We start from the raw sequence: 24,476 nt of genomic DNA on the forward strand, positions 1-24,476 counted from the left end.
AAGAAGAAATATCAAGTGTTTCAGAAAGGTTTTAGTTGGGAAAAGAGAAGTCTCTTTAGGCATTTGGAATAAAGAGATTTATTTAATACAGGGAATTAGAGGCTTACACAATCTTTGAAATGGCTGGGTGGAAAAGATCAGGGAGCAAAGGTCAGCGAGCTGCTTTCTCAGGAAATATGTTTTCAGGAAAGCAACACTGGGAGATTCTCAAGGAGGATTAATGGCTGCTCCTTCTCATCCAGTTTCCAAACTTGTGTGATTGTCCTCATTGGCTGAGCTTAATCCAGAATCATTAAAGGTAAGAAATGCTGGGAAGTATAGTTCAGAGCTTCTGCCTTCAAAGCAGAGGTAAATGCCTTCAAAAGCAGAAGGAAACAGTGATCCAATGCAAAAGGATATAGGTGCAGCTAGTAAGACCAGGCCAAAATGCATACTGAGGTCAAAAGCATTACTAGAGAGAAAGAAAATTTCTTCATAATACAAAAAAAAAAAAAAAGAAGAAGATTCAATTCACCAGGAAAATCTGAGATTTGAATTTGCACTTGCCTAATAACGAAGCCTCAAACTATATAAAGCAAAAAATGACAGAACTACAAGGAAAAACACCCACAATCATATTGGGTGGAGTTTACATGCTTCTCTCTGAAATAAAAAATCAGCAAGGAAATGCAATATTGGAAAATGAATAAACTTGACTTAATGGACAAATATATTGGAGAGTGTGCCCAATAACTCTATTCTTTTCTAGCACACACAGAACATTTACAAATATTGACCATATCCTGGGCCATAAATCCATCTCAACTAATTTCTAGAAGTCAAAACTGTATGCAGCATGTTTTATGACTGCAATAAAATTAAGTTAGAAATCAACAACAAAGAAGTCACCTTCTTTTAGAAATTAAGAATCATAATTCTAAATGACTCTGTCCAAAAAAATTAAGAAATATTTAGAACAAAATTCAGAAGAGGGAAGTTACAACATTTTCTTTTAAATTAGCTGCTGAAGAGTTGCTGATGCTCCTCTTTACCCCTCCAATCTTCATGAAACTATTTGAAAGAGCTGGTTTATATTGAGGGTTTGGGGGTGAGAATCAAGAAGGGGTTGTCCCCCAAAAAGATGAAAAAACAGCTCCGAGATGAGGAATACAGAGTGAGAATGCAATCAAAGCTGGAAACTGGAGGGAGATCTGACTGGTAGAAAAGGAAGGCTCTGGGGCTTCATAGGCATCTTGGAGATGAATAACAATGCCCAAAGTTATGGAATGGGGGCTTCAGAAGATTTTACCAGACTTGAAGGGGCAGTGTGGCCCATCTGACATATTTTTACTGTATTTGACTCAGTGAATTAATTTACAGTGAGGAACATAAAACTCTTGGGCAGGTCGTTGACTTGCATACCCTCTCTGTTGGTGTAGATCTACCCTGGAAGCAAAGTGCTAACGGGCAGGCTGCTTAGTGAGTCTGGAGAAAAAAGGATGTGCTAAATGACCAGAGTCACCAATGGGACAAGCTGACACAGCCATGGCCACATGTGGGCCATATTACAACAGTAATGAATGAGGTAATGGGGGGGATCTAGGTCACAAAGTTACTAAAGTGAGACAGCTAGGATTTGAACCTAAGCATGTCTGACTCCAAGGCCTGCACTCTGTACCTTAGGTCACAGGGACTTTTCAGAGTGTTTCTCCCCTAGACAGTATAGATGATTCACATCTGCTTCAAATCATTGTCTAAGAAAAGAAAGACACCAGCCAGCCTAGAAGGGCCTCTCAGCCAATCTATTCTGGGGCTCCCTGCAAGGCCCAGGGCCTTTCTCTGGCAAAGACCTATGATTTATGGCTGCATTTTGCTATTTGTTTTCTGTATGTCTCATGTCTTTTTTATTCCTCTATTCCTCCTTTACTGCTTTCTTTTGCATTAAGTGCACCATTTTAATTTCTTTGTCGATTTTTAAACTATTTTTTAGAGTAATTTTCTTAGCGATTTTTCCAGGAGTTATAATGGACATTTGAATCACAATCTTCCTCAGATCAATGCTAACTGAATTTTACTAGAATGGGAACCTTTGCTCCAGTACAGCTCTATTCTCTACCTCCTTCTCTGGCAAAGATCTATGAAACTTAAGGCACCCAGTAAGTGCCTTACAGGGAGGCTCCTAGGAAATATGATAAACTATTTGCAGTTTAATTACAATTGCCATATTAGTGTGCTGACAGGACATTACTCAAAGTTGTATGAAGTCATAATAAACCAAGCACAAAGGTCATGACAAACAACAGTTTTACTGATTTCTAAGCCTAAAGCTCTACATATCCTCACTTACGCTGTGTGAGAATAAAAACACAGCTCTGTGTGCAGCCCCTGGGGGAAGAGAGTAGGAACTTCAGCCATTCAGTACCTTAGAGCAGCTGTGCGCAGCTGGGATATTAGACATTGAATAGCCTCTTGAATAGCCCCTGACGCAGAGCTCATGGGTCACTAAGTAACAGGGTGAGCATCTTCAGCTTTGATGAGACTTAGTAAATTTTGAATGGTGCTTTGTTCACAGACACTGAGTTGTCTTTCTTTGGCTAGATTTAAGGCTCTTGTGGCATATTCTTGTGCCTGAAACAGAATTGCAGTGACAAAAGGAAGGTGTCACAGGAAAGCATTACACTGGGAAGCCCCAGCGAACCCATCAGTTGTTCACATCAGCCCCTGAACTCTTGCTGGAAACTTGTGAACATACTGGGCCCTTACAGCTAGTCACACGTGTGCTGGGTGGGGCAAGGGGGACCAGAAAAACCTACCTGGTTTGAAAAACTAAGTACACCTTTTTTAGCAAAGTGAGTTCTCTGTATGATCTTAATTGGGGCTTTCTGAACCATCACTGGGAGTCTGAGAGGTGAGAGGTGCCCTAAGTCAATGGCCATCCTGGGGGCCTGTGGCCTAGAGTTTTGACTCAGAAAAAGGCTTTACAAGACATCTTGGGATAGACCCTGGTGCACTTCTCCTCCCTTCTCTCCTCCCTCCCTCCCTTCCTTTCAAAAAGTATTGGTTGAATGATTACTATGTTCCACGTACCGTGACTACAAGCCAATGTTCCTACCCTCATGGAACTTACAGTATAGTAGGGGAGACAGACAATAAGCAAGACAAATAAAGCGTGATAGATAGTATCTTAAAGAGTGTTACATGCCGTGGACAAAAATAAAGCAGGAAAGGGGGATAGGAAGCATCAGTGTGTGGTGGGGTTTTGTAGTTATAGGTGGGGGGCCAGGAAAAGCTTCACTGAAAAGAAGACAGCTGAATAAAGACTGGAAGGAAGTGAGGTGCCAGTCTTGAGTGGTAGGTGTGTCAGTTTTCTCTAAGGACCTTTATAGATCGAACACCCTTAGCACACCTTGAGGCAATGACTTCCTTGAATACACAGTAGAGAAATGGACCCTGAATTGTAGGAAAAACTTGAAAATTCAATGGAAATGTCTCCCTGTTCCTTAACCACTTTCCCACTATCCCAGGTAGGGTTACTGTCCCTCCTGCATCCCACGGGGCCCAGGGTTTGCTATCACACTACTGTAAACCACTGACTGTGAGCATCTCCAGGCCCTGTATGCAGCAGGTGCTTAGTAAAGTTTGCTGAAGAAAGAAAAGGAGGAAGGAGGGGAAGGGAATTCTACATATTCCACATCATCCACACAGAAAGACCTCCTCCTCCAGCCAGCCCTCCCCCATCCCTCCTTCCTGTGTTATTTTCCTGTGTAGTGCTTTTCGCTATCTGAAATTATATTATGCATTTATATGTAAGTTTATTGTGACTTCCCCTCCTCCAAAAACCATGAAGTCCCATGGAGACAGGCACCTTATCTGGTGGTTCACTATTGTATCCCCAGTCCTGAAAATAGTCTTACTAATGGCAGATGCTCAATAAATACTTGAATGAATGAGTCAATCAGTTAATCAGTAAATAAACCTGAGATTTGCCACTTACTATCTGCAAGAAATTGGGTAATTAATAGAGCCTCTCTGTGCCTCAGTTTCTTTATCTATAAAGTGGTAGTAATGACACACCTACTTCATAAGGGTGATATGAGAATTAAATATGACAAGTTAGGTTAAGTACTTAGACTAGTGACTGGCATGTAATAAGCACTCAAAAACAATTACCTTTTTATGATTTCATGGCAACCCATTTCTGCCTAGATCCCTCCAGCAATAGAGAACTCACTGAGTGTAGTTAGGGCTACTACCCCATTCCTCCAAGAACTCCCCAGAGCCCTCCTGCCCTGCAGGCTTCCTGGCATGGCCCAGTCTCGGTTTACCTGTGCAACCCTAGTAAGGGCCCCTTGGAGCAAGAAGACAATCCAGTTTCCATCATGCAAACTGGACTCAGTGAATGAGAAATGTCATGAGCATCTGAACTTTTTCAGAGTGAGGGCTTACTTTAAGGGCAAAAGCTCATAGAATTGGGCAAAAGACAGCAGACTTCAATGAGAGGAATTTTCTGCCTCTATTTTAGACATGCTGCTTTTCTAAGGAAACTTGCCTTTGAAGAATTCATCATCAGGTAGTAAAGCATGACCAGGGTTTTCAGAACAAAGATAGTTTTTTGGGGAGATTTGTCAGATGTCAATTCTCGAATCTTCAAGATTGAAGTCAGGATCCGAATGGCTTCCGCTTCCTGTGCTTCATCTACAAAGGGAGGAAAGAAGAAACAGGCCCTCGGGGCAGCTGAGCCTACGCCCAGGGATAAGCACTGAGCTGTTAGAACACTGGGCCTTCTGGGGGCACTAGTGAGGCCCACAGCCCACAGCAAGTTCTTCACCTGCAGACTGCCACCACGTGCACAGCATGTCATTATCAGGGTGACCTTAAACATGCTCACTGCCACAGCTCTCAAGGTTGCTAAGATTTCTCTCTTTCCGAGTCCCAAACTCTAGGTCTCTTAGGACCCAAATATAGAGAACTTGTCACAGCAGGATTCCTTGAGTCTAACTCAGCTCCCTCCAGAGCAAGAAGAGGGAGCTGGGGTTTCTTGCACCTGCAAACAGTTTAACTCTTCTTTCCCAAACCACAAAGATGCTTCAGCCATAGCCTTTCTGCTTCCTCCACATGAGTGTCTGTTTACTATTTCTCCCAACAATTTTTGTCCTTTAGTTAACTTTAGTTGCCTTTATTCACTTATTCTGATTTTTTTTTGGGCCAGAAACTTAAAAGCACTTTTCAAGTATTAAGCTTAGAGAAAAAGACAGAAAGGACATATACCATAATGTTAAGGTTGGCTTTCTTTGGATTTCTGTGATTTCTAAGTCTTCTGCTCTGAAGAACCACTTATATAATGAGAGAAAATTCAATGAAGTTATTAATTTATTAAAAGCTCAGTTCAAAACCTCTCCTCCAAGAAGGCTCCCCTCTTCAACACCATCCAACTATCCTCACTCTTCACTGTGGGACTCATCCTGTCATAGAATTTGTAGAAAATTTATTTCACATAGGTTCTGTCTCACCAACTACGCTGTAGGCCTATTTTGACACATAGAGCCTCTATCCCTATAATCTCAGAGGGAGTGATGCTGTCCAGTGCTACTCAACCCTCAGCCCTGCCCTGAGGGCTCTCCACCCAGTAAGGGAGGAGGCTAAGCCACCAGGACAAATGAGCAGTGCAACCTCCGCACAGTCTTTGGCTCAGGTGCCCAGAGGGATAGCCCGCAAGAAACTGATGCTCTGCGTAAATCACAGGGGGCTCTGGTGGGTCTCTTTTCCTCCAAACCTGTCCCTTATTAACCCCCTGAAAGGCTGTGTGTGATGCTATGGGTCTGAAGTCTTCCCAACACTGGTAAAATCTCTTTGATCCCCTGTCTCAGTTTCCCCATCAGCAAAATGGGGAAGATGGCATCGATATGCTCTCCTACAGGACAGTGGCTCTCCCTCTTAGGGGCAAGGCCTGTGGACTGGGGCGCATGAAGTCCCTGCTCTGCTTTCCAGGGAGGACAGCCTCTTACCCAAGCCAGTGTCGGTCTCAAAGTGTTCACCCAGTAAATCTATCTGTTGGATGTGAGCCTGTGAGAGGACTTGGTGGTGATTGTCCAAAAATTTATTCCAGATCTCAGAGACCTGTTGGGAAAGGAGACGGCAATCAGACAAGTAGGCGAGACCCTGGCCATTGGACCAGCCAGTTGCGAGGGCAGCACCTCTGGCCAGATTTCCTGACGATCTGCACACTCCCTCTCTCATTGTGCCTGGAGGCAGAGGGAGCCTCAGGAGGCCAAACAGGCCAGGCCACAGTGTGTGTGACAAGTGTTGGGCTGAAAAGGGCATGTGGCAGGCTGATTTGGGGACAGCCCTGATAAGCAGTGTTTACCATTTGTTGAGCACATACAACTAAACTTTTACATCCTCACAACATCCCAACTGAGGTCATATTCTTAGTATTCCCATTTTATATATAAACAAACAGAGGCTCAGAGAAGTTAAGATCACACTTGCTTTTTGGCAAGAGGGATGTGGCATAGCCAGGATTTGAATTCAAGTCTGTTCAACTGTAAAGCTCATTTCTTTTCAGCTACAGTGCCTCTTCCTCAGAGGTGGGTGTAAGGCATGAATAAACAGTCAAAGCATGAGAGCCTATTCTATATCACACACAGAAACAGTTGCTTGCTAAGTAAGGTGTTAGTGTATAAACATAACCAATATTTTAATATATTGGGAACAGTTTAAAATCTTTCACATGTAAAGATGGAAATTTTAAAGTCCTCTCATATTCTTTGATCCCTTCACAGGACATTTTGGCAATAAATTTCCCTTAAAAACCTCATCTTCTCCTCTATCACACACCTTAATATGCCTATGTGAGCTTGCTCCTATGATATGACAGAGCATATGGCAGTTTGTTTGGAGGGGTTTGGTTCTTATTGACCCATCATTTATTATTTGTTAATTGCCCAATGGATGCTAAGGTCTAGTCTATTTTGGTAGTAGAGAAATAAGAAGGAAGAAAAGTGGAACATATCACATATCAAGCTTTGTGACTTTGGGCAAATCACTTCATCTCTCTGTGCCTCAAATTTCTCATGAATGGTCTGACACCAATTATAAGATAAAGCCTAAGTATCAAGGCTCAGCTCCCATATTCCCCAGCTCACCTTGGTGTACAACGTGTCTGCCAGGTCCAGCTTTTTAAGGCCATAAAATATGTTAGCCAGGTGAAAGTAGCCTCCTGAGGTCCTGATGTCCTCTGTTCCAAATGCACAGCTGGCGAAATAAATCTATAGCAGAAGGAAGAAGGAGTGTGCTTGAGTTCTTCTGATATAATTAGTTGTAAGAAACACATATTGGGTCATTCATATGACCTAATATGTATTTCCCAGGTACATTTGGTCTTTATCCACAGTTCCTGAAAACACTGCAGTCTTAAAGGTGAAACGGGTGTTTTGTCATGTTAATGAGAGATTTTTGGAGCCCCACCCAAGGGCAGGGGCTGGAGGCTGAATCAGCCAGTGGCCAATGATTTAGTCAGTCATGACTATGCAATGAAACTCTCACAAAAACCCCAGAGAAGAGCTTATTTTTTTCTCTCTGCTCTGCCTCTTCTTCTCTGTTGGGTCCTGCTTCTTAGTCAGAGAGAGCTTCTATGCTTGAGGAACCAGAACGCCTCCATGTGCCACCCAGCCAGGTCCCAAGCTCCATGAGGATAGAAGCCCCTTTATTTGGGACCTTGCCCTGTGTCTCTCTTCATCTGGCTGTTAATTTGTATCCTTTATGGTATTCTTTATTAAACTGGTAAACATAAGTGTTTTCCTGAGTTCTGCAAGCCTCTCTAGCAAATTAATCGAACCTTAGAGGGAGGTTGTGGGAACCTCCAATCTATGGCGGGTAGATCAGAAGCACAGGGAACTGCCTGGGGCTTGCGGCCAGCATCTGGAGTTGGGATTGGAAAGCAGTCTTGTAGGACAGGAGCCCTTAACCTGGGAGTTTGGTGTTGTCTTGGGGCAGACAGCATCAGAATAGAGTTGAGCTCTTGGATCCCCTGCTGGTGTTCAAGAATTGCTTGGTGTAAGTATGTGTGGGAAGACCCCTTCCTACATACTTACACACAGTGGAATCGGGTTCAGGTATCCAAATGGAGTTGCACTACTATTACCACTGTGTATAATACTGTTACTGTTATACATATATGGAGGGAAAAAATACACCATTGCATTTGGTGTTGGATGAGTGGGAATCACAGTTCTCTTTGCCTGATTAAAAAATGGGCAAAGCATCTAAGAAGACATGTCTCCAAAAAGACAAAGGCTAATAAGCACATGAAATTATGCTAAACATTATTAATCATAATGCAAAATAAAACACGATGAGATACCATTTCATACACATTGGAATAGCTCTGATCAAAAAGGCAGAAAATAACAAATAGTGGCAAGGCTGTAGAGAAAATGGAACCCTCTACATTGCTGGTGGGAATATAAAACGATGCAGCCTCTGTGGAAAACAGTTTGGCAGTTCTCAAAAAATTAAACAGAGTTACTGTATGATCTTGCAATCATTCTTAGGCATATACCCAAGAGAAATGAAAACGTGTCCACACAAAGACTGTACACAAATGTTCATAGCAGCTTTACTCATAATAGCCACAAAGTGGAAACAACCCCAACGTCCATCAACTGATGAATGGCTAAACAAATATCCAGATGAAGGAATACTACTCAGCAATAAAAGGAATGAAGTATTGTTACACACAACAACATGTATGAATCTCAAAATAATTATGTTAAGTGAAAGAAGTTAAATAAAAATACTATAAATCATTCCATTTATATTAAATGTCCAGAAAAGGCAGATCTACAAAGGTTGAAAGTGGTTGCCTGGGGCTGGGGGTGGAATGAGAAATGACTGCAAATGGATATGAGGGATCTCTTTGATTGGGGGAAATGTTCTAAAACTGGATTGTTTTAGCTGATGGTTGCACAGCTCTGTAAGTTTACCAAAAGTCATTGAATTGTACCTTAACGTGGGTAGAATTTATGGTATGTATCATCATAAAGCTATGGTTGTTTTAAGCTTGGCTTAATCTGAGCTTGTTATTTCTTAAATGTGTGCCCCAACTCAGTATAGAATGTGCCTCTGCTTAATTTGTCAGAGGTGTAGAGTAGGAAGAGAGGAAACACTAAATGAAGAAGTGTATTAGTCTCCTAGGTGGAAACAGTGGCACCGTCAAAATTATTTCATGACAGTTTACTGAAAGGATTATTTACAGAGACATGGACAGGTTATGGAACCAACAAAAGCTAGTGGATTATCAACAGCAAGAAAGCTACTGCCATCTGGACTCCGAAAAAGCCAAGGGAGAAAGTAGAGTTCCCAGGGCCCAGCAACAGCTTGAGCTATGGAAGAAGGGTACCCGACAGGAGCGTGGCCATGGAGGAACACTGCCCCTGTCAGCAGTGGGCTGGGGAGCAGACAGGCAGCAGAGAGAGTAAACACACCCCAACCTCTCTCCCCTAGTAACCTCCACTCCCCTGCCACGTCTCCCACTCTCCAAACCTAACAGAAGCCAGAGAGCAATGGAGTCCAGGTTGTGCAGTCCACAGAGGCCAGCCTTCAGGGTGGAGCAGGGCAGAGAGGGGATTCAGGGCCAGGGCATATGGAGACTAACCCATGCAAGAATGTCTCCGGTGGACAGATGGGCGCTGCGCAGGGGCAGGTAAGCAGAGGGAGGGTTGCCCAGTGGAGAGGCTGAAGAGAGAACCAACCCGCAAGAAGATGCTGTGTGACCCTAACCTCATCCAGATCTCAGGCTCAGAACTCTTCCCTTTGGTAATATTGCCCAATACTGAAATTCTAATAGAAACCTCTTAGATTTTAGAAGAACAGCTCAATCACCACACTCATCATCATCTTATCTAACATTTGTAGAGAGTCTTATAGTTGGGAAAGCACTTTTTTATACCTCCAGCTCTTTAAATTGAATAACCACTCTCCAAAGCAGAGACATTGTTGGTTTTTATATAAATAATAGCCAAAGAGCTGCACAAATAATATTGTCCTATTATTAATCTCTGTAGTGACCCAATGAAGCAGAGACTATTTTATGATTTCTGTCTTACAGGCGATGAATGTGGTTAAATAATTTGTTTAGGACCATGTGGCTGGTGAAACAACAGAGCTGAGGCTAGAAGTAAAGCCCTTCTCTTAGCCAGTATGCTGTTCTGCCTCCCTTTGTTATCCTCAGAGCAACTGGGCTTGGAGAAGTGATGTATCCTGGCCAAGGCTGCACAGCCAGGAAGTGGAAAGGCTTGAACAGGTCACTGGAATTGTGTTCTTGCTAATATCCCACTAAACAATCAGTTTGTAAATAGAACATTTTAAAGTGATGTTCAGTAAAACAAACAAACAAAAACCAACAAAAACTAAATAGAGCTGTTCTCAGAAACATTCAGATAATTTAGCTTGTTTACATCATTGGCCAGATGATAACGGGCTTCATCATAGTTTTCCTTAGCCATGTAGAGAAGTCCCAGGTTCCGATGCAGTAAAGAGTGGGTAGCGTAACTACATTCAGTTGATTTGAGGACTGTCCACTGGGCTTGGGAAAGATACTCCTCAGCCTGCACGATCCGGCCCAGACCTGCCCAGAAGGAGTAAAGAACGTTATAATTAATTTCCGCACTAGAGAACACATGATGAAATATGAGTCTTCACCCATTCACTCATTTATTCATTGACTCAAACATTTACTGACACACAAAAACTTGTACACAAATGTTTATAGCAACCTAGTCATAATAGCTAAAAAACAGAAATCACTTAAATGCCCATCAGCTGATAAGTAGATATACAAAATGTGGTCCATCCATATCCATGAAGGGCATATTATTAAGTCACAAAAGGGAATGAAGTTCTGACACATGCTGCAAGATGGATGAATCTGGAAAACATTATGCTAAGTGAAAGCAGCCAGATGCAAAGGCCACACGATGTATGATTCTATTGATATAAAATGTCCAAAACAGGCAAATCCATAGAGACAAAGTAGATTAGTGGTGGTCAGGGACTGTGGGGATGGGAAATGGGGCATGATTGCTAATGTGGGTATGGGGTTCCACCTTGGGGGTAACTAAAATGTTCTGGAATTAGATATGGTGATGGTTGTTCAATTTCATGAATATACTAAAACCACTAAATTGTACTTTAAAGGAATGTTATGGTATGCAAATTATATCTAAATTTAAAAATACATGTATATATATATATACTTAATACCTTTTGAGTGATGAGGATTCGAAGATAAATCAAAGTCATTACCCTTGAAAAATCTGCTGTTGGGTTGGGGGAATGCATGTGTGACATGAAAACAAATATATTTATAACATAGTGAAAGTGCAACAGTAGTAAAATCATAAGAGATGTTATGATGTAGAGAATAGGAAATGTTTAATTCTATGGATGGGATGGAGAAAGACAACAGAGTGGGTTAGAGTCAATGTTATGGACTGAATGTTGTATCCCTCCCAAATTCCTGTGTTAAAGCCCTAATCCCCAAAGTGGTGGTATTAGGAGGTGGGGCCTTTGAGAGGCAATTAGGTCATGAGAGTGGAACCCTCATGAATGGGACAGTGCCTTAAAAAGAAGAGATACAAAAGAGATGACCTCCTTCTCGGCCATGTGAAGATGCAGCAAGATGGCAGCAGTCTCCAAGCCAGGAGGTAGGCTCTCTTCAGACACTGAATCTTGGACTTCCAGCCTCCAGAACTGTGGGAAATTACTGTTTACTGTTTCAGCCACCCGGTCTATGGTATTTGTTATAGCAGCCCAGCTAAGACAGGAAAGTCTGAGCTGGGTTTTGAGGAGGAATTGAAGTTTTCCAGATAGATAAGGGATAGAGGACATCTCAGGTCGAAGTCACACATCTTCAAAGTCATGGAGATATGATGTAGTATGCTATGTCTGGAGACCTGTATATTGGTCTCTGATGCTGGAGCACAAAGTGTGAGGGATTGAATGGCAGGAAATGAGGTTAAAAAAGTAGGCAGGACAGATCTCAGAGGGCTTAGCGAGTTGTGCCAAGGAGTTTGGTGCATGTGGATAAACATTAGAGGATTTTCAGGAAGGGAGGGAGAAGCAGATTGAGATTTAGATTTAGAGGGATATTCTAGAGCCAATGTGGAGGAGGGACCCCAGGGGAGGAAGAAAAATAAAAGACCCACTAAAAGCTTTTGACATAGTTCAGGCAAGGGCTGACAGGACTGAACTAAGGCAGTGAATGAAGATGGAGTAGATACACCAGAGACATTTAGGAGCTGGAATGGACAATACATGGTTATTAAGTGAAAGTCACCTTTGTGTTTAATATTCAGATACACTTGAACCTTAAAACTTTTTGTTTAGCTGTAAAGATACATAACCACTTTCTGCCTACCTGCTTTCCTCCTCAGGAGGCTGTCAGAACTGAATAGAAAACTATTCTGACAACCCTCTGCAGAGTAGAGGGCATGCTCTGGGTATGAAGTATTTCATGTGACGGATGCTTCAGCAGAAATGGCACCAATAAAGGAGTCAGGAGACAAGGACGCAAACTCCTCATGAGACAACCTTCTGCTCTTCTTTGTCCCTCCTCCCAGGCCTAGTTACATGTAAGCATTATTTTATCCTAGTTGTGATCATGTCACTGGATAAAAGGGGGAGAGGTGAAGAAGAAGCAATCTACGAGCAGAAGCAAGTACATTTGCTTGACTAAAGCTCCAACTAAAACGGGAAAATGCTAGAGTAGAAGAAAGAGGCCTAGGCGCATGATCCTGGCTCAGGGGAACACGGCAAGCCACCCCTTCCATCTGGGTTTTGTCTTCACAGTAAGAGCTCTACACTGAGGTCCTCTCAAATTTAAAGAAGCAAATGACTCTCAGCTAAGACTGTTTAGATGGGGAAAAAACTGAGGGCATTGATATATACTGGAAAATTTTAATCGTCATTGTGCAGTTCTCTTTCAAAGAGGGAATGCCAAAGAAGGAAGGCCCCAAGGCCAAGCTAAACTAGCAACTAAACAAGTAGCAGTCCCAAAGGAAAAGACATACTTGGGAGAAAAAAAAATGTGCAACTGAACATTCAGAGTGGGATCTAGTGAGGTAGGAGCAACGGGCTGCTATAGGAAGGCAGGACGAAGACTGTGACCAGCGAGTGGGGGTATTCAGGCATGCCCTCTTCTGTGGTGCTTGCCCGGAGAGGGACAGGGATGGAGTGAGGTGGTAGATACACAAAGTTGCCACAGGAAGTGGGACTACCCCAAAGCGTAATGTTAATAGTGTCGGTGTAGATCAGGAAAGGATAGCCAAGGAGCAGTGGCCTCATCTGAAGGCCAAGACAACAGGCCTACGCTGGGATAGTAACACAAAAGTGGATAAAGGTAAATACCACACTCAAGCTAAATCAACACAGTTCTCTCTTCTAGGCATTTAAAACTGAAATCAGATGCTAATTAGTTTCTATCATCCACCATGAACCTGGAGGGCACATAAATGCAACGTAAATTCAGCTACCTTCTGTCATTCTGGAGTAGCTGTCTTCTGCAGCAAAGTATAGCATACAAAATCTGGTCTTCACAGACACAGAAAATAAAGCAGATACAAAGAGAGAAGCAGAGATAAGAAACAAAGCCAAAGAGGGAAACTGAGAGCACCAGCCTCAGTTTGTTTCAGCATTCTAACTCTAGTATTTCATGAAGGCTTGGTTCCCTTAGGATGCTCCAGTGCCCTAATAAATTTCCTCCTTTCTTAGGCACTGAGAGTGGATTTCTGTCAGCTGTAGCCAAAAATCCATGACATCTCCTTCCCAACCTGGTGCCAGACTGTATAACAACCCTGCTCTTCCACAAAAGATGTCTTGGTACCATGGACAAAGCTGGACTCTCTGGCCACTGATATGACCCAATATAGCACATAAGGGCTCCCGGGGACCTCAAGTTGGGTTCTCTTACCAAGGCTAGCCTCAGCCAACAGCAGGTAAGCAGGCACAAGCTCTACTGAGCTCAGGCCATACACATTAATGCGGAAGCGAAGAGAGTGCAGAGCTGCTGGGACAGCATCTTCATGTCTGTCTTCGAAGAGATACTTCTGGGCTACAGTGTAGCAGAATTCAATCAAATGCCTCTGGGGAGGAAAAGTTAGACCATGTTGAGAGAGGCTAATGGTATCTGTGGATATAGGTGCCCCTGGAGAGAAGGCCAACTGGTTGAGGGCACACAGTGAGCCTGCCTGTATTAAGGGGGAGGTGAGAACCAAAACAAGTGACATAAAGACAAACCTGGGCTGTGAGTTCCTCAAGATCCAGAAACTAAATGTCTTCATCTTAGTTCAGTACTTGGCATAAAAGGTGCTCAATATAAAATTATTAAGTGAATATTTTCCTCATATCTATAACATTTTAGCAAAGTTTAACAAATATGTCATGTCTCAAGACAATTTAAAACTTTTTGCCTTTCTATCTGAATTAATTTTGAGAGGAACATCTTAATTTTCCTTCTGGAGTTATCCTGCTTAGCTCTCAGAAACGCCTTCAGCTCTGCATTGTTCCAAGGACACTCTCCAAGTGCCACAAGGCTGAAGTGGATGAATCTGGTGTTTTGGGTTTATGGCTTATAATGTGCTAATTTTGTTTAGAATTGAGATGCTCTCAATGCCATAATAAAGTTTTCCTAATGTCTTTTATGTATCCACTAATATATTCACACATCATTTTTTGACCTACTCCTATGTGCCTACACTCTTAAAATGGTACTTAGCATATATGGGTGTTAGGCCTGAATTTGTCCCCATAAAATTTGTAAGTTGAAGTGCTGATCCCTAGTACCTCAGAATGTGACTGCATTTGGAGGTAAAACTTTTAAAGGGGTTAAGATGAGGTCAATAGGGTGGCCCCTAATCCAATCTAACTAGTTGGATAAAAGGAGGGAGCGTGAAACAGATACCAGGGATGCATGTGCACAGAGGAAACCAGTCCTGCTGACACCTATTGCTGATCTTGGACTTCTAGACTCCAGATCTGTGAGAAACAAATTTCTGTTCTCTAAGGCACCCAGCCTGTGGTATTTGTTATGTAGCCCTAGGAAACTCAAACAGCAGGTGGGGAACAACTGAGTGAATGGCACTGACATAAAGACATAAAAAAATCTCTGCCCTCAGGGAGGTTCCTGTTCAGTGACCTTGACACAGTACAGCCCCTGGACCCGTCAGTGAGCCCCTAATGGCCCAGAGGACCCACCTGCCGCTGCTGGAGCTGCTGCAGGCCGTGTTGCCGTTCTTCCTCTGAGTTGTAGAAGGGCATGGAAGTGCGCACTGGAATCAGCAGCTGGCATATTTTCTCGTGGATGCTGCTCCAGTCAGCTCTTTGATGAACCACACCACTGCCAATAAAAACGTGGATTTCATTATCTCTACGTTGGCCTGACCTAAGATCCCGTTGGCCCTTCTTCCAATCTAGCCCTAGAAACTAGAACAGGAAGCCCAGCACAAACCAGGCAGGGGCCCCAAGGCATTTCTGATACAAGTCTCTTTTCTTACATTTGATGTGTGAGAACTAGAAGGGGTGGGAGAGGGGAGGCGGGAGGATGTTGTTTTCTCCGGCACAGGTTCACATTCAGACTGAGGCCACCTGGTGATGCTGGGCTATTCTGCTTTTCTGCTTAATTAAAAGTAATAACAACAAAGGCAACTTTAACTGCATTGTTCTAAAGTCCGTTTCAAAATATCTCAACACCAAAGCTGATGGACTTGAGGGCCTTTTTCTTGGGGAAGGGAAAGGAATTTATGCTTGATGAGGTTCTGGGAGACACTTTCTTATAATCGGAGCCACCATGCCGCATCGCTCCGGAGAGCACCACTTGCTGTCTTCTGCGCTGCAGGCGAAGCACTCACATAGAACACACTGTGAATGCCCCCCAAACCCAGTGGAGCAGCAAGTGGCCTTGCAAGTAACTGTTTTAAGTTTCTGAAGACAAAACAAAATAAAATCTGTTATTACCATTTTAAAGGTAAGGAAGCATAAGCGTGGAGAGTTTAAGTAGTTAATCTAAGCCTGTATTCCAAAGCCAGTTGTTTTGTAGCTCTCTAGAGGTAAGCACTGTTTAGTGTTTGGTATTCAGTTTTTCAGACAGTTTTTAATGCATATTTAGTATTTTAAAACACCTATTTAGATGATACAGATAGAGAACGTTTGCATCACTGGAGAAAAATTCTATTGGACAGCACTCCTACAGAGAATCCATTCCCATTCCTTAAATAATTGCCTCTGTGAATGACCCCCAAATTTATTACCCGCTTCTGAACCTTCCTCCAATTGTTTACTATTTTTTACATTTTAAAATTGATATATAATATTTATCACTTTAAAGTGTACAATTCAGTGTTTTTAAGTATATTCACAAGGCTATGTACCCATCACACTATTTCCACCAAGACATTTTCACCACTCAGAATAGAAGCCCCATTCACTCTGACAGTTACTCTCATTTTCCCCTTCCACCCACTGGTGCCCAGAAACCACACACCTACTTTCTCTGTGGATTTAACTGTTTTGGACATCGCATATAAATGGAAATAGACAATGTATGATCTTTTGTGATTGGCTTATTTCACTTAGCATAATGCTTTCAAGGTTCATCCATGTTGTAGTATGTATCAATATTTTATTCCTTTTCATGACAATAATATTCCACTATTTGGCTATATTACTTTTTGTTTATTCATTCGTCAGTTACTGGACATTTGGGTTGTTTCCACTTTGTGACTATTATGAATAATGCTATGAACATTCACGAACAAGCCTTTGTGTGAACATATGTTCCCAGTTCTCTTGGATATATACCTAAGAATGGAACTGGTGGGTCATATAGTAATTCTATGTTTAACTTTTTGAGGACTTCCAAACTGTTTTCCACAGAGGATGTACCATTTTACAATCCCACAAGCAATATATGAGGGTTCCATTTTTTCTACATCCTTGCCAAACTTGTTATTTTCTGTCATATTTATTACAGTTATTATAGTGTTTGTGAAGTGGTATCTCAATGTGGTCTTATTTTGCATTTCTTTAATAACTAAGAATGTTGAGCATCATTATGTGCTTCTTGGCCATTTGTGTATCTTCTTTGGAGAAATGTTCATTCAAGTCTTTGCCCATTTATAAACTGGGTCTTTTATCTTTTTATTGTTGAGTTTTAAGTGTTCTTTACATATTCTAGATACTAAATCCTGATCAGATATAATTTGCAAATATTTTTTCTATTCTATGGATGTCTTTTCACTTTCTTGATAGTGTTCTCTGATGCACAGAAGTTTTTAATTTTGATGGTGACCAACTTACCTATTTTTTCTTTGGTGCTTTGTGCTTTTGGTGTCATATCTAAGAATGGTTGCCTAATCCAAGATCACATAGATCTACAACTATATTTCCTCCTAAATGTTTTACATTTTTAGCTCTTACATTTAGGTCTTTTTGTTTATGGTATAGGGTAGAAGTCCAAATTCATTCTTTTGCATGTGGAAATCCAGTTAGTCCAGCATCATTTGAAAGAGACCATTCTTTCCCCAACTGAATGGTCTTGGCACTCTTGCTGAAAATCAACTGATCATAGATGTATGTGCTTATTTCTGGACTCTCAACTCTATTCCATTAATCCATGTGTCCATCTTTATGTTGGTTCCATGCTGTCTTCATTACTGCACTTTGTAGTAAATTCTTGAAACTGAAAAGTATAAGTCCTCCAACTTGTTCTTTTTCAATATTGTTTTAGCTATTCTGGGTATTTTGCATTTTCACATAAATTTTAGGATCGGGGTGTCCATTTATACAAAAATGACAGTTGGAATTTTGATAGGGATTGCATTGAATTTGTAGATCAATTTGAAGAGTGTTACTGTCTTAATATATTAAGTCTTCCAATCTATGAATATTGAATATCATTCCACTAATTTAGGTCCTCTTTAATTTCTTTCAACAATATTTTGTAGTTTTCAGTGTATAAGTCTTACACTTCTTCAGTTAAATTTATTCCTCTTTTTAATGTTATTGCAAATTGAATGGCTTTCTTTCATTTACAGATTGTTCATTGCTAGCATATAGAAATACAACTGATTTTTGTACATTGCTCTTGTATCCTGTAACTTTGCTAAATTGCTTTATTAACTCTCACATTTTTTAGGGGTTTTTTGCTGAGATCATGTCATCTGCAAATGGAGGTATTTTTACTCCTTTTTCAAGCTGGATTTTTATTTCATTGTCTTGTTAATTGAACCAACTAGAACCTCTAGCACAAAATTGAATAAAAGTGGTGGAAGCAACATTCTTGTCTCATTTCTTATTTTAGTGGGGAAAGCTTTTCTGACCATTAGGTATGTTAGTTTTGTGTTTCTCTATGGGTTTTTCATAGATACCCTTTACCAAATCACACAAGTTCCCTTCTATTCCTAGTTTGTTAAGTGTCTTTATCATAAAGGGTGTTGGATTTTGTCAAATGTCATGTAGTTTTCATCTTTTTTTCCATTAAGATGATGTCGTATATTGATTAATATTTGTATGTTGACTCAACCTTGAATTCCTGGGAGAAATCCCCTTTGGTCACAAGGAATATTGATCTGTAGTTTTCTTTTATTATGATGTTTTTGTCTGGTTTTGTTATCAGGATAATACTGCCCTCATAAAATTAGTTGGGAACTGTTCCTTCCTTTTCTATTTTTTTGGAAGTTTGTGAAGAAGTGGCATTAATTCTTCTTTAAATATTGTTAGAATTCACCAGTGAAGTCATCTGGTCCTGGAGTTTTCTCTGTGGAAAGTTTTTTGATTACTAGCTAAATCCCTTTAGCTATAGATCTACTTAGATATTCTATTTCTTCAAGTCAGTTTTGGTAGTTTGTGTCTTACTAGTAATATATTTCATCTAGGTTTTCTAATTTGTTGGCATACAATTAAACATAGTATTCTCTTAGAATCTCTTTTCTTTCTGCAAAGTTGGTAGCAATGTCCCCACTTTCATTTCTGATTTTAGTAACTTGAGTCTTCTTTTCTTGGTCAGTTTAGTGAAAGGTTTATCAATTTTGTTGATTTTTCAAGGAACCCACTCTTTTTGCTTTGTTGATTCTATTTTTTTCCTATTCTCCATTTCATTTATCTATTTGCTAATCTTTAATATTTCCCTTCTTCTGATAGCTTTGGGTTGAGTTTGCTCTTCTTTATCTGGTTCCTTAAACTGGAAGGCTGGGTTATTGAGATCTTCCTTCTTGTTTAATGTATTTACACCTATAACTTCCCTTGAGTACTGCTTTCACTGTATCCCATAAATTTTAGTATGTTATGTTTTTGTTCTTATTTCACTCCAAGTATTTTCTGATTTCCCTTGTGGTTTCTTCTATTATTCATTGGCTTTTTTAGAGTGTGTTACATCCACATATTCATAAATTTCCCAAATTTACTTTTGTTCTTCATTACTAATTTCATTCCACTCTGGTTGGAGAGCATACTTTTCACAATTTCAATCCTTAAGAATTTACTGAGACTTATTTTATGGCCTAACATATATGTTGGAGAATGTTCCATATGCACTTAAGAATAACGTATATTCTGTTGTTCTGTGGTGGTATTCTATAGACGCCTGTTAGGTCTAGATGGTTTATAGTGTTGTTCAAGTCTTACACTTCCTTGCTGATCTTCTGCCTAGTTATTCTATTCATTATTGAAAATGGGATACTGAAGTGTCCAACTATTACTATTGAATTGTTTATGTCTCTCTTCAATTCTGACAGTTATTGCTTTATGTATTTTAAGACTGCTGTTGGATGCATGCAGTCATGGGTTTTTGCATTTCTATTGCCTATTACTTAAATGTGAGAAAGTTAACTGTTTGATTCTATTTTTATATAATCCAAAAAAGATAACAATAACCTACAGCAGGGTCAGCAAAGTTTTTCTTTTTAAATATTTAGGCTTTGAGAGCTATATGGTCTCTGTTGTAGCTACTCAACTCTGTTGTTGTAGCACAAAAGCAGTCATAGACAATACATAGCTGTGTTCAAGCACTCTCTTCTTCCTTCCTTCCTTCCTTTACTGCACAACACAAATGCAATAAAGTATTTTATTCATAAACTACAACAGTTATCATATAAATAAAAAGTATTTTTTAAGTTTTTTTGATAGATCATTATTATGAGCAAATCAATAACAGCACTTAACAGCCAGGATGCAGAAATAGTTGAGTTCCACAGGGTATTTTTAAAATAGAGGCCAGTTGAGTAATTGTATGAGCAATGGAAATATTAACTTACTTAACTGCCTGAACTTTTCCACTGAGAGCATTCGACATATCTTGCCTTTCTAAATGAAGTAAACATTATTTATGTGTTAGCAAATCCCTCTGTATTCACCTGTCTCACCCCTAAAACTCAACACAGGGTTGTATATAAAGGAGGAGTTGAAAATATGTTTTCAGTCAGGGCTTGCAATCAAGTAGTTTGTGAGTCAGACATGTTTTGCTTGGTCATTACCATGTGTTTTAAACTGAACTGAGTGTCTTTAGGAGGGATATTCATTATCCAGTTCACCACAGATCCTATTCTTTCCTACTATCAAAAACCAGAGTTATTTGTTTTCTCTTCCTGGCCATTGAGGGCATTTTAATTTGTGCCCAATATGTTAAATAAAAGGAAAAATTGCTTCAAATTACTCTTATCTATATGCTATGATGCTGAAGTCTCTTTTCCCTGTCAGTAACATTTCAGTGTAAACTTTAATAAAATTGTCTTTTCTTAAAAATGTCCTATTCCCTGAGAACATTCTTACAATCCAATATAGAACAATATGCACAAGATTACACAGAGTGTCAAAAATAAGTATATTTATAGGAAAAGTATATAAGGAAATTCACCAAAATTTCCTCTCAGTTACAAAATTATAGATTTTTTCTTTTTTTGTATTTGTATTATTAACCTCTCAGTTACAAAATTACAGATTTTTTCTTTTTTTTGTATTTTCAAGTTTTCTGCAGTGAGCATGAATTTTATTTATAATTGAGAAAGAAAAACTCTTTTGAAAAGAAAACTTCCATAAATTCAAGTTGACTGTCCCTACTACTCTTTAAATTTGGGATGAGGAAGGTAATATTTATTGAGTGCCAACCTGGTCCCAGGCATGATGCTGGATGCTTTACATTCAAACACAAAACCCTGTAAAGCCCCCAATTTTTAGATAAAGGAAATGACTTCAGTTTTATTTTATGGAAAATCCTTGCAATCTCCAGGATACGAGGATATAGAAATCTGGAGAAAAGAATGGGGAAGAAAAGAGAAGAGCTTAAAGAGAATTAAAGGCAGTGAAAGCAGTGAAAGAGGAGAAAGGAAATAGTGGAGGATAAGGGCATAGGAAATAATAATTTATTCATGCACTCATTAATATTTAGTTTCAACTATTCCAAGACACTTTACTGAAGACTATATGATATATCCTGGGATTGACACAGATCAAAGATAGCATGTACAACAGTCCTTCTACACATATTCAACATAATATTATGCATTGATGGAGCATAATAAAGTCAAGACAACATGCTCACCAACAACTAAAATGAAGAAGCAAAATAAGAGTCATCTGAGAGTAAGAGTAACTGCAAGTGAGTTGACAAGAACATGGAATTACTTCTGGCTGGAGAGACCTATGTGACGGGGGAAGAAGTGGATGCTAATAACAAGCAAGAGGGCCTAGTCTCTCCCCTGAGTGCCAGGCCTGTCCTTAAAGTAGTTTACTGACCATCTCTCCCAAGTGACCTTAAGGCCCCTCAAACTCTGTATTCCCCAATTCAATCTGGCACCCCCCACCTCCTTCCTCTGTGTTTCTTATCCCACCTAGTGGGTTCTTACCCATTCAGAAGTTCATTCATCCAATAAATGATCATTGAGTGTCTAGTATGTGTGGGCACTAGGTCTAGTAAAAGACACAGATACTAAACAAGTAAACACAAAAACACAAAAGTACAGGAAAAATAAAGAAAATGTTAGAGAGGAAAAGTGAGAAAGGACTATTTAGATTGGGTTTCCAGAAAGACCTCTTTGAAGAAATAACATTTCTGAAAACTGAAGGATGAAAGGGAGCTAAGAAGATTCAGCGATGAAGGAGAGCTTCCCAACAGAGAACAGCGTGAGCAAAGAAACTGGGGAGGAAAGGACTTAGCAAATTAGAACTGAAAGAAAGCCTCCATAACTTCATCAAGGAAAAGAGGGGGTGAGTGTGGTGGGAAATGAAAGTAGAGAGGTAACTATGGCTTTGTAGTTTCAGTTACAAATTCTGAATTTAAATGCAACGAAGACACAGGAATGAAAATACAGATGCCATCCCAGTCCTCATGGGGCAAAGAGCACAGTGAGGAATATAGACCATTAAACAACTGATTTCAATTTATGTCTTAAGTGTCAGGATAGGAGACATATAGAGTGCTGTGAGAGCACACAGGAGGGACACCTAATTCAGTCTGAAACAGGTATTTTCACTCTCCATTGGGGTCATTGCAACAACTTCTTATAATCAGTCAGACAGTGTCCAGTGTCTATCTTCCAATCTATCTTCCATACTGCTGTCATCTCTCCCTTAACACAAATGAGAGCATTCCAAAACCATCCACGGCCTCCCAGAGCACACATTCCAAATTCCTCAATCTCATGCCACCTTTTGGCCCTAACACTAATCTTCTTGGTTTAAACTCCTACTACTTAACTACCTATCACAATGATTTTTAAACTTTTTTTTTTACTAAACCCATAGTAGGAAATACATTTTAGCAGTACAAACACACATCTCCACATAAACATTAAACAAAAGCTTCAAGAAACAGTTCAAGTAAGACTACTCTAACACTTGCTATTTTTTATCTTAAAATGCTGGTTATGATTTATTCATGACCTTCTAATGGGTCTTGGACTGCAGTTTCAAAATCTACTACCTTAACTGCCCAGTTCTGAACAAGCTGTTCTTTCACCGTGTGCCAAATCAGTCCTGGATGCCAAGAGTGCCCTACCTTTCTGTCTTCATTAATAATTATCCTAGTAATTTCCTACTGACCTTTCAAGACTCAGTGCAAATGTTTCTTCTTTAGAGACACCTTTCCAGATACTTCCCCAGTCACACTGCTTCCATCCTTAGAGGTCCCAGGGAATAGCACAACCTGAGTGACCGTAGGGTGTACTTTAATGACTTTCTTTTTTAAACAAGTTAGTCTGCTCTGGACTAGGTTTCTGAATGTCAGTAACCTAGCTGTTTTATCTCAGGCACCAAATAAGGTCTAACCTGATGCAACAGGGGATGTGATGCTGAATAAATGAAAACTGATCTCATTTTGCCCTATCCTCCCCACACCCTAACCATCTTGGCTCTACACTAGACAAACTAGCCTTCTTTCTCATTCTTCAAAAACACCAGTCTTTCATCCCTCAAGAGTTTTGCTGTGCTACTCTTTACCCAACATTTCCACGGAGGACTGCTCCTACTTTATCTTCAAATCAAAGTCTACCCTAGAGAGGCAGATTTTCTTTGTCTTTATGGCATTTATCACTCTTTGAAATTCTCTTGTTTTTTGCTTGTTTACTTAACTGTCTTCTGAGCTAGAAAATCAGATCTCTGTGGCACATGGTGTACCGCGTCTTCCCCAGTAACTTCAGCCCTAGAACAGTACATAGCGCACAGCAGGCGCTCAACCAAGCTTCGGTGACAAATGAGTGGGAGAGGAGGCAGACGAGGACCCAGAAGCCTTAGGGACCTGTCTGAAGTCCCCTTGAACGTTCCCAGGCAGAACAGGGTGTACGACTTGCGCAAGGCACCCAGACCCAGACCAGAGATTGGGAGAGAGGGAGGGGTTGAGGCGCCCAGGTGTCACGTTTCAGGGCCTACCAGTAATAAGTGACAGTGCAGGCCCTGCACACTCGCTCGGCCGGGGCATCGCACACCTCACAGCGGAGCCGGCGCCCCTTGGGCACCGCCAGGGGGTAGATCACGTTCATATCGTAGCTAGCAGTGTCGGTCCCTAGGACGGTTGCCTGGCGAGAAAACGCTACACGCCAGTCACGTGACCACCACGGGGCGGCCTCGTTTACAGCATTTCAAGGCCGGCAGGAGACCTAAGTCTGACTGACACTTGGTAGTGTCTGTGGGGTTAAAAACCACGAACAACTCACCCAATGCAAGTCCCAAAGTTTAAATGTTCAGACTAACTCCGTGGGAGTCTTAAGAACAGGAAGGACTATACGGTGGCCGGCGAGAGTCAAACATGTGCAGTTCTTTACCCAGGCTAGGAAACGAACATGAGAAGATGTGACACTTTCAGATGCTTGCCCAGCCCATCACTCCAGTCCGTTCAATGTCAATTTAGCTGGGCTGTGGGAAAAACCAGCAAGAAATTCCAGATGCCGAGAAATCAGGAGCTGACGTCGGGCGTAAAGTAGCAAACCGGCCCCTCCCATTGCGGCTGCGCTTGG

At 40.8% G+C, this 24,476-nt stretch overlaps 1 protein-coding gene across 8 annotated transcripts; it reads right to left on the reverse strand.

Annotated features, from left to right (window-relative positions):
- Positions 1–20: 20 nt before the first annotated feature.
- On the reverse strand, positions 21–24,394 carry ZMYND12 (zinc finger MYND-type containing 12). Of its 8 annotated transcripts, XR_008996980.1 has the most exons (9): positions 23,893–24,168; positions 15,232–15,373; positions 13,949–14,120; positions 10,437–10,606; positions 7,125–7,247; positions 5,985–6,096; positions 4,529–4,674; positions 2,402–2,607; positions 21–356 (listed from the first exon to the last, which is right to left on the reverse strand). XR_008996980.1 is itself a non-coding variant. In XM_057500098.1 (8 exons), the coding sequence occupies exons 2-8, from the start codon at positions 15,292–15,294 to the stop codon at positions 2,482–2,484; spliced, it is 912 nt and encodes a 303-aa protein (XP_057356081.1). In that variant the 5' UTR covers positions 15,295–15,373; positions 24,177–24,394; the 3' UTR covers positions 2,267–2,481. The 8 variants fall into 8 exon arrangements, 7 of the variants coding, with proteins under 7 accessions (XP_057356081.1, XP_057356082.1, XP_036748886.2 ...); XM_057500098.1 differs by lacking the exons at positions 21–356; positions 23,893–24,168 and adding an exon at positions 24,177–24,394 and having other exon boundaries at positions 2,267–2,607; XM_057500099.1 differs by lacking the exon at positions 21–356 and having other exon boundaries at positions 2,267–2,607; positions 23,949–24,168.
- Positions 24,395–24,476: the final 82 nt, after the last annotated feature.

Source organism: Manis pentadactyla, chromosome 4 (assembly GCF_030020395.1).
Source record: "Manis pentadactyla isolate mManPen7 chromosome 4, mManPen7.hap1, whole genome shotgun sequence".
Lineage (NCBI taxonomy): Eukaryota > Metazoa > Chordata > Mammalia > Pholidota > Manidae > Manis > Manis pentadactyla.